The 10,586-nt window shown below is 47.3% G+C and overlaps 2 protein-coding genes across 2 annotated transcripts in view; both read left to right on the top strand.

Annotated features, from left to right (window-relative positions):
* The window catches only part of LOC104273640 (olfactory receptor 6F1-like), a 6,381-nt gene extending 231 nt beyond the window's left edge, over positions 1 to 6,150 (top strand). The window contains exon 2 of the mRNA XM_009869033.1: positions 5,206 to 6,150. Within this exon, the coding sequence (XP_009867335.1) occupies positions 5,206 to 6,150 (945 nt within the window). The remainder of the gene's footprint in view (positions 1 to 5,205) is intronic.
* A 3,314-nt stretch (positions 6,151 to 9,464) lies between these two features.
* On the top strand, positions 9,465 to 9,773 carry LOC104273637 (feather keratin Cos1-1/Cos1-3/Cos2-1). The gene has a single exon (XM_009869029.1). The coding sequence runs from the start codon at positions 9,465 to 9,467 to the stop codon at positions 9,771 to 9,773; it is 309 nt and encodes a 102-aa protein (XP_009867331.1).
* Positions 9,774 to 10,586: the final 813 nt, after the last annotated feature.

Genomic DNA, 10,586 nt, shown 5'->3' on the forward strand with positions numbered 1-10,586 from the left:
CCTCGGGGGCCTTTGCCCCCCCCTGCATCCCCAACCGCTACTGTGGCAGGCGCTGCCCCCCCTGCTAAAGCCACTGGTGACAACTCAGACAAGGAGCCCCAGAAATCATGACCTAAATTCTTGACTGAGGACAGAGCTTCTGGCCATCGATTTCAGAGAGGCTGAGCATCTAGAACTGCTCTTTCAAAGGAATGCAACTGGTGCTTTCTGAAAATGTGACCAAAGTCAAACTTCCCGGCCTTCCACTCTGTCTATTTCTTTCTTGTCTTCTGCTCTTCCAGGCCATAAAAACCCTAGAGCCAATCTGGCACATCTGCTGGCCCCAGTCAGTCTTTTTAGGGCAGGCAGATGGATGCCTTGTGAGATCTCCACTGTGGGTGATGGGTACAAATTTTCTGCAGCTGATGTATCTCTCCCTGCTCTGGCTGTCTCCTCTGCAGCTGATCTCATTTCCCTCCTCAGAGTCATTAAAGTTTTTGTTGCATCCCAGCCTCTGCTTCTATGTAATCCTTTTCCTTGTGGACATTGTCTCATACTGAAAATGAAATAAGGTATTGCCTAGGGTGCCAGGGGGTAAGGTAGGGGCACAAGTGTACCTTTCATCATTCCCAGAGGAATGGGAGTCTGGGACACAGGGCAAGGGGTCCCTTCCAGTTACTGTCTCTTAGAGCTGAGGAAGACATACGCATGTCCATGGTAAAATAGGGCAGAGAGACAGCAGGGAGAGCGCTTCATAGTCAGCATATGGGCTCAAATTGGGCACAGTATTCTTGGTAACTGCATCTCCACCTCACAACACATGCGTATCTCTTTTCTCTCAACCACATTGGAGCCTTAGAAACAGGACTTGCAGAAGATGACTCTGTCAAATTCAACACCTGTGCAGTGGCCCTGCGCAGCATAGACATACTCTCTCTGCGTGTGAGCCTTCTCCATTAACTCTAGATGCTTAGAGTTTGAGACTTGTGTGTGTGTGCCTGTTGTCTTAGCCAGCTTGCATACCTTAAATTTATCTTGAATGTGAACAGAATAAAATTTTTTGCTTATAAGGCATGAATTGCCTGATCTATGTGAGACAGTGTCTTTCAAAAACGCAGAATTGAGGCTTGAAAATGCCTGTTTCTCTCTGTTAATGACTAGTGGAACAAAGATGAGTAGGTCACCTGAAAACTCCTGCTCTGGAGGCAGGGGAGATCACTGTCATGTCTTATCCGACTTTATTCTTAAAACTCTACTTAGATCGTTGCTTCAACTAAGTAACTGAATACTTCGGCCTTAACTGCAGTTAGAGGCTTTGAAATGTAGTTGGTGAACTCCTCACCTTACTTGCTATGTACTCATATGTTGGTTTAGTTATGTCCCACCCTGGAGGTTTGAAGACCATGTTAGTATCCAGCACCAAATACTTGACATTTCCAGTCTCTTGGAACAGGGCTCTTTCAGATATCTCCTGCCTGTCAGCAAATGGATACACAAGAGAGCACCGAGTTCTTGACAAGGTTCACACACTACAACTGCAGGCAGGAGGCAAACACTCAGCCTGACAGTCACCTTAGAGAATTGCATTGCTGTTCTTTAATTGGCCTGTGTGAAGAGAGAGCATTATCCGTCTCTCACAAGCCCGTAAGAACCTCCTGAGATCAAACTCCTTTGACACACAAAGGGAAACAGAAAATCATCTCCTTGGTGTGCCCAGCTTCAGTGTGTTAATGAGGTGGGTGTGAGGATGTTCTTATGCTAATGATGCTGGTGACTCTCTGATATATGCTCTCATGGAGAGTGTTAATGCTGTGTGTGTGCACAAAACCTCCTTTTGTGGCAGTATAGAGGGGGAAAGAAAATCGGTGTCAATATCTGTTAGGTGGATGGAGAGAAAACATCAGGCAGCTGTCTACAGCTTGAAGTGGGTCATGAAGGTGAGAGCTGTTCATCCACTCTTCTCATGACATTGTGGTATCTGGAGTTCCTTCAGTAAATCATTCTCTTTCCAATGCTCTGAGAAAGATATCCTTCAGGTGATGGTCCAGCTCAGTCATCCTACCTAAGGATGATACTGGTTCTCCCATAGAGAACTAATAAGGAATCCTCGTCTGTCAGCAGGGAGAGCAGACCCTGGGTCCATCTGGCTTCTCAGCAGAGCTGCCTTCTGGGGGGTTCAACTTGGAAAATTTTGCCTTTAAACGCTGAGGCATGAACCTATCTGCCCAAGTTGAGAAGTAAAATTTACTCATCTAAGCTGCTCACTAGACTCCTGCCTTAGTCCTCAGAGACAACCTCACACTTCTAGAGTGCTTTTAGAAATGTATATAAGGCAAGATGAGCCACATTTCCCTCATGTCTTCTCTCTGTCCGTGCAGAAAGAAGGGGGATAAGCTGAGAAGCTAAGATAGGAGTATTTCAACATAGATCTTTCCACTTGTTCAGCAGAAGCCCTTCCCCTGACTCCAGGGTGGCAAAATTACGAAGAGGTGAATCCAACCCCTCGTAGCTATGCTGAGAAGCAGATGTCATTAGAGGAAATGGAGGTATGTTCTTGTTTGATCTCAGTCAGAACCAGTTCAGAAATGTTACTTTTCAGCACAGTTTCCTCTAAGAGATGGCACTTTCCGAAGTTAACAGCACGATTTTCTGACAGTGTCTGCTGTTAGAAGTGGTAATACCTGATGTTTAAACTTACTGCCATGGACTGGTATGCACAAAGGCTCATGTTTACGCTTGCTCCTAAAGTAAACAAGATCACTGCTAGATCTTGTGCAACACATGGTGGTGGGAAGTAAAAGAGTCACAAGGAAGTGAAAACCCCACATCTGTGGGGAGAAATGGACAAGACAGGTGACCTAAACTTGACCAAAAATATTCCATTACATGTATGTCGTATTCAGTATAAAGTCGAGGGATTATGGGAGTTAAGGTCTTCAGTGGCTGGCGACTGAGGAGGACTCCATCCATTCTTCTGCCTTTGATCCTGATCTGTTAGTTCCCAAACCCAGCCCTTGTACCCAGTTCCCCTCTGCCTCTGAGTCTGGGATGTCCCCATTTCCTTCCTGCTCTTCAGCATCAGTGGTGATTGTTACTGAGGGACAGTTGGGTTCGATATAATTTTTGTATATGTTTGCATATATATATAACTATTTTCATTATTTTCTAATTATTACTTTTATTATTTCATTGCAGATGTTTTATTTTTATTTTCCAATCTGTAAGTCTCTCTGACTTATGCTCTTTTCCATTCCCCTTTGAGAAAAGAGAGGAGTTAATAGAGACCATCTGTCATTTGATTGGCTGGCCCAATCTTGACAAGGTATTCGCAAAAGCTTTCTGTGCTGAGACCTCAAAGAAAGAAAATATACAAGAGCCCCAAGTGCTTTAGTAATGACTGTCATGCAGCTTGTTGCCCTGTGCTGCAGCTGTCTTGTTTGGAAACCTCACCTGAAGAAGTGATAAAATCTCCTCCTGTGCCAAGTTGTCATCCGATCCCTTTGTCTCATTTGCTGAAACCACAACTCAGTATTTCCTGCCTTGAATAGTGCCGGTTATGTTATTGCTTTCCTAACTACAACATTTCACGTAGCTGGAAACCTTCATGTTTTTCTCCTGCTACTCTCAAACCAGGGTGCACAGCTTCATAAATGGGATTTTCATTTCACAGAAGTGACCGCAGTGATCATGTTCTAAAGGAGATGCCTGTGCTTGATCTGATCTAAGTAGTTCTCCAAGTTCATTTGGTAGTGTGGACCTGAACTTCATGGTCAGATCCAAGTGTCCAAATATGGTTATGCAGTAAAGGATTTCCCCGACATTTTAACTTAGAGTAGATGCCATTTGGTTTTACCAAGGGGAATTCATGTCTGACTAACCTGATAGCCTTTTATGAGGTCATAACCAGATGCATAGATGATGGCAGTGCAATGGACATGGTTTATCTTGATTTCAGAAAAGCATTTGACACCGTCTCCCACAGTGTCCTAGTAGCTAAACTGAGGAAGTGTAGTCTAGAAGATGGGGTAGTGAGGTGGATTGGGAACTGTTTGAAGGAAAGAAGATAGAGAGTTGTGGTCAATGGGACAGAGTTTAGATGGAGGTCTGATTCTAGTGGAGTCCCTCAGGGCTCGGTACTCAGACCAGTACTATTCAATACCTTCATCAATGATCTGGATGAGGGAATAGAGTGCATCATCAGCAAGTCTGCTGTTGACACAAAATTGGGAGGAGTGACTGACACACCAGAAGGCTATGCTGCCATCCAGCAAGATCTGGATAGGCTGGAGAGATGAGCAGGGAGAAAATTAATGAAATGCAACAAGTGCAAGTGCAGTCTTGCATCTGGGAAAGGACAACCCCACGTTCAACTATAGGTTGGGGACTGACCTGTTGGAGAGCAGTGTAAAGGAAAGGGACCGGGGGTCCTGCTGGAGAGCAGGATGCCCATGAACCAACAATGTGCCCTCATGGCCAAGAAGGCCAATGGCATCCTGGACTGTATTAGAAGACATGTGGCTAGTAGGTCAAGAGAGGTTCTCCTCCCCATCTCCTCTGCCCCGCTGAAGCTGCATACGGAGTATTGTGTCCAGTTCTGGGCCCCTCAGTTCAAGAATAGGGAACTGCTTGAGCGAGTCCAGCACAGAGCCACAAAGATGATGAAGGAAGTGGAAAATCTCCCTTATGAGGAAAGACTGAAGGAGCTTTAGCTAAAGAGACTTTTAGGTCTCTTAGAGGAGACTGAGGAGTGACCTCACTAATGTTTATAAATATGTAAAGGGTCATTGTCAGGAAGACGGAGCCAGGCTCTTCTCAATGATGTCCAATGACAGGACAAGGGGCAATGGGTGCAAGATGGAGGATAAGAGGTTCCACAAAAACATTATGAAAAACTTTTCCCCTGTGATGGTGACGGAGCCCTGGCACAGGCTGTCCGGAGAGGTTGTGGAGTTTCCTTCTCTGAAGACATTCAGAAATGCCTGGATGCATTCCTATGTGACCGAATCTAGGTGATCCTGCTTTGGGAGTGTGGTTGAACTAGATGACCTTTCAAGGTCCCTTCCAAACTGTAACATTCTGTGATTCTGTGTTTTTATGATTCTGTGATTTCCCCATGCTCTGCACCAACTGCATCTTCAGGGGTGGTGGTTTTGTTTCACTACTAGTAGCATCTGAAGGATCCACACATGCAGGCAAACTCTCACGGAAGTGTTCCTCTCTTTGCAGATGGACCTCAACACTCAGGAAGACATGGCAAATGGAACAAGTGTGGAGGAATTCATCCTTCTTGGCTTCACAGGCACATGGCATGCACAGGTCTCCCTTGTGGTGGTATTTGCACTGACATACTCCCTGACAGTAATAGGCAACACATCCATCATAGCTCTTGTGCAGATGAACAGCAACCTCCATACCCCAATGTACTTTTTCCTCTGTAATCTCTCCTTTCTGGAGATCTGGTACACTACAGGTGTTGTTCCCAAAGCCATAGGAGTCATGCTGGGGACTAGCCAGACCATCTCCGTCCGTGTCTGCATCCTCCAGTTGTTCTTCCTTCTCTCCCTAGGCTCCACTGAATGTTTCCTCCTGTCTGTCATGGCCTATGACCGCTACTTAGCCATATGCTACCCTCTGAGATACAAATCCCTCATGAACAGTGTTGTCTCTGCTCGCCTGGCGCTCAGCTGCTGGCTGGGAGGCTTTCTGGCCATCTCACTGCTGGCCTTTCTGACATCCAGGCTGACGTTCTGTGGGCCAGATGTCATCAATCACTTCCTCTGTGACATAGATTCCTGCCTTGCCCTCTCCTGCAGTGACACACAGCCCGTGGAGCTGGCAACCTTCCTTGTCTCCATAATTGTTGTCGTGGCCTCCTGTGTGGCCACGCTCATCTCCTACATATACATCATCTCTTCCATCCTGAGGATCCAGTCAGCCCGTGGCCGGAAAAAGGCCTTCTCCACTTGCTCTGCCCATCTCAGTGTCATCACGATCTGGTATGGTTCCACCATATTCCTGTATGTCAAGCCATCAGCTGAGAACTCCTTGGATCGGCACAAACTCATGAATGTCTTCAGCACAGTTGTGACTCCTTTGTTGAACCCCTTCATTTACACACTCAGGAACAAAGAAGTGAAGCAGGCTCTGTGGCGGGCTTTCCAGAAGAAGTGAAGTTCCTTTTTGAATACACCTCGTTGGGAGCAAAGAGATTCATCCTCTCGCTTCCGTTACCTCTACCCTGCAGAAGTCCCTCACCCAAGTGAGCATCACAGGTAGTGAGAAGGCACTAATTCCCCAGTGAGCATATCTCCCTCAACTTACAGCCGTCTTTGGCTGGCCTGTGCTGTGCCTTGATTCCAAGGCTTCCACATCTCCTCCACAGGACTCTCAGGTGTCCTGGTTTTAGCTAAAAAGCCCCATTCTCTTTAGTAATTTTTACTTTCCAGTTTAGTCTCTTCTAAAAGGCTCCATATTCTAAAGTTAGAAGCATGTTTTTGCAGACAGTGTGTTACTAGCAGTGATAACACTGTGGAACCTCTGAGAGCACTGTGGAACTTTTTACATTGCTCATGAGCAACACGGCCTCAACCAGGGAGCAAATGATACCAGAGGATGAGCTTGAAAGCCTCTATATTAGGATGTGAGCTGATAGTGTTGATGCCATTTTTGATGGCTGCTTCTGCATCTGGGCTCCACCAGCAGCCACTGCTGGGGAAGAAAAGGCCAAAAATCACTTTAGATCACTCAGTTCTGATGGCTCATTTCCCAGAGACATGGTCAGGAATAGTAACAGAACTGGACTGGAACAGTTGGGGACGTGTTCCACTAGAGGCAGGGATGGTGAATGATCCTGATGTTAGTTTGTGGAGCAAGGAGAAAAGGCTGGGAGGTATTTGAACATGGAAAGATGGGACAAATGTCAGATGCATGGATGGCTGGATGGAGGAAGAATACACAGGAGAGTTGGGACTATTGCAGTGTAGGAGAGAATGAATGAGAATGAATGCTGAATGCACAGGGGGCTGCATGGTTGTATGCAATAATAGCAAAGTGTGGGAAAGCAAACTTGTGCCTACAGATATGAAGAAATCAAAGGGAAGGATGACAGAGGGCTCTCAGAGAGTAAAGTACGAGTTAGACATGGTAGATGCATAGAGATGTGTTAAAAGACAGATGGGTGGGTGGATGCATGCATGGAGAGAGAGAGAGAAAAGCTGGCAGGGTGAGTCAGTGTTACAGTGAAGGAGAGAGGGCTAAGTTCAAGCTAATAACCACTGAATGTGCAAGGGAAAGACTGGGTATACTGAAATGCAGTTAAAATCCTACTGAGTTGGTGGACACAATGTAAGAATACCGAGCAGACACTCAGAGTTGGGAAAGAGGCAAATGAGATGGCAGACAGGCAGGGATGGGGAGAGATGCATTGGAGAATGAACACAGCCCTTGCCACTGAGCGCTGATGCCTGCTCTTCTGGACTGTCTCTTCTAAAACCCCACAACCTTTCCCATGGATCTGCTTCCTAGGTAGCCAGGAATCAGCTGGCATGACTGCATGGGTTAGTTCCTTCAACAGACTCAAAACCTTTCTATGCTCTTTTTGACCCTCATGACATTCTAGTCAGCCCATTCGCCATGGTAAGACCACTTTGTGCCTGGTAGTCCAGTCAATTTTCCACCGTTCTTATCATCCTCTAACTAAACTCATTCACCTCCAATTTTGTTAAAAAGGAAACAGAGATTTTGTCAATAGTGTTAATAAACTCCAGGTACACACATGTCCTGTCCTGCCCTCTTCCACTGGGCCCATCACTTCATGAGAAAGCAATGAGGATGGCCCTTGTCTACACTAGAGCTTCAGCAGCTCCGTGGAGCCTTCTCTGGTCTAGGCTAAACAAAGCTCAACTCTCTCAGCCTTGTCCTCAGAGGCCCCTGATAATTTTTGTGTCCCTCCTCTGAATTTGCTCCAACGGGACCAAGTTCTTTTTTATGTTGGATACCCTAGAGCTGGACACAGAACTGCGGATGGGGTCTCATGAGAGTACAGAAGAGAGGGAGAATCACCTCCCTCAACCTGCTGGCCACACATCTTTTGATTTAGGTCAGGATGCAATTGGCTTCCGGGGCTGTGAGCACACATTGCTGGCTCATGTTTAGTTTTTCATCCACCAAACCCCCAAGTACTTCTCCAGGGGACTGCTCTCATGCCACTCATCCACCAGCCTGTATTTGTGCTTGGGATTGCCCTGACCCAGCTGCAGGACCTTACACTTGACCTTTTTGAAGATAAAGGGATTTGCACAGGTCCACATCTTTAGACTGTCAAGGTCAACGTTGTAGGAACACAACATGTTGTGGCCTCTCCTGAGAACAGCCAGGAAAAACAGAGGCTGGGCTACAGAATTCTGGGAAAGGACAAAGACCCCGGAGTGCCTGAGGCACTGTTTGTGTACTCGCAGAGTATACAAAGAGGACATGAGTCAAAATCCAAAAATTATTCCTGAGGGCAGTGTTAGGCAGCATGGGGTCAAAAGAAGTAACACAACACACATGCCTTAGGAAACACCATTAGAGCGAGCTGGTGAGGGAAAAGAGAAGGATGGGCATGACCTCATAGGGAAGGGTCCTTGGGCATTCAGGTGAGGAATGCTGGAGCTTCTTCCTGAGAGTAACACTTCAAACAGCCCCACCAGAAGGACTCAGCCTAATGTCACTTACCTGCTCTAGACCAATCCTGCACTTGATCTCAGTCTTCTACCCACACTGCTGCATTCCTGCACACTGCTGCCTTTCTGCCTGACAATTCCTGGGGCCTTTCATCCCAGAGCTCTGAGGAAACCTCTATTGGAGAATGGGCATGGCACAAACCTGGAAATGAAAGGGAAGCAGTGCAGGAAGTAATACCGCAGCCCATATGTGATGGTTTGCATTCAGGACACATGTGTCAGGAAATTGTTACCTCTGCCAAGAGTGACCCTGGTCCTGGGGCAATGAGGGGCAGGTATAAAAGGCAGCCCAAGTCTCTGCTCTCTCATCCACTTCTCCTGTATCCTTCTTCCTGAGACCCAGGTGAGTCTGAAAACCCTTCTCCTCCTTTTCCAAATGTCGAGATCCACTTGATGTACATCTCAGCTGATGTGGGTTTTGCAATATGTTGGGGACTGGAACACCTTATGACAACAGAAGGAAGTGGGGAGAAGGTCTGCTTAGAGAAAGTCTGGGATGTAACTTTGTTTGGTTTTGGTTTATGCACTAGGAGAGAGCTTCCTTGGGTTAGGCTGCTCTTTATAGGGCCCTTGCTGAATGAGGCGTTGAAGACCATGTGGCTCCCAGCAGAATATTCAGCGTGTAACTCACTGATGGTCTTGAGCTTGTCACTCATTGATGGTCATGGGTCCTTTGTGATAGGGTGCACAGGCTGCTCTTCACCCACATTTGTTCTCTGTTTCCTCTCTAACCTCTCTCAGGTGCACCTCAAGCCCCAAGACATGTCCTGCTGCAACCCCTGTGTACCCTGCTGCCAGCCGTGTGGCCCAACCCCACTGGCCAACAGCTGCAATGAGCCCTGTGTGCGGCAGTGCCAGAGCTCCACTGTCGTCATTGAGCCCTCCCCCGTGGTGGTGACCCTGCCTGGCCCCATCCTCAGCTCCTTCCCACAGAACACCGTTGTGGGCTCCTCCACCTCCGCTGCTGTTGGCAGCATCCTGAGCTGTGAGGGTGTGCCCATCAACTCTGGGGGCTTTGACCTCTCCTGCATCACCAACCGCTACTGCGGCAGGCGGTGCCCCCCCTGCTAAAGTTTTTGGGCTTATATACATCCCGGGATATTTCTCTAAGTTCTCTGCACATTGTGCTGGACAAAGGATGGATCTTCAGGCTGTTGCTTTCACCAGAACTGATCATCTTCAGCTCCTTTGGAATATATTTGCAGGAGAGGAAGAGCCTGGGTCTTTGGAAACATGGCCCCTGGCTTTCCTTCCTTTTTTTCACCTACCTCTTTTCCTCTCTTTCCTTTCTTCTCTTCTGCTCCCCTCAGCTGCAATCCTCTTCATAGCCAGTCTGCACTCTGCATGAACTTCATCATAGTCAGGTTGCAGTCTCTTGCTTGCCTCTCATTATCCATGCACTGAGTGCTTATTCTTGGAACGACCTTGATTCCCTCTTTAGACTCATTAAAGTTGTCTGCATGTCACCTCAGCCTCTGGGTTGTCCTTCCTTCCATGTATGACACCCCAGGTTGTCTTAAGAGAATGGCTTTTCTCTTGAAAGGGGTTAAGATGAGGATATAAAGAGACTCTTCACAACGCACAGAGGAATGGGAGGTTGGGACTGCAGAGGGTCCTCTTTGGGGCACTATCCTGTGGCAGTTTGTAAAACATCCCCAGTTACTTCAGAGCAAGCGACCGTAAGCCCTTGCTTTCCAGTGTCTGTGCTCAGACATACACCACAGGTTCTGGAAAATACTCTGCTGTCCTCAAGTGATAGCCAGGATTCTGTGGGTGACCATGGAGGCAACTGTCTCTGCAGGCTCATGGGAATAGAGCACCTCCTGCTCTGGTCAGGGCTATGTTGGAGGAGAGGACAGAGGATGTTCCCAAAGGACAGCCGGA

Source organism: Apaloderma vittatum, unplaced genomic scaffold (genome assembly GCF_000703405.1).
Source record: "Apaloderma vittatum isolate BGI_N311 unplaced genomic scaffold, ASM70340v1 scaffold1565, whole genome shotgun sequence".
Classification (NCBI taxonomy): Eukaryota; Metazoa; Chordata; class Aves; order Trogoniformes; family Trogonidae; genus Apaloderma; species Apaloderma vittatum.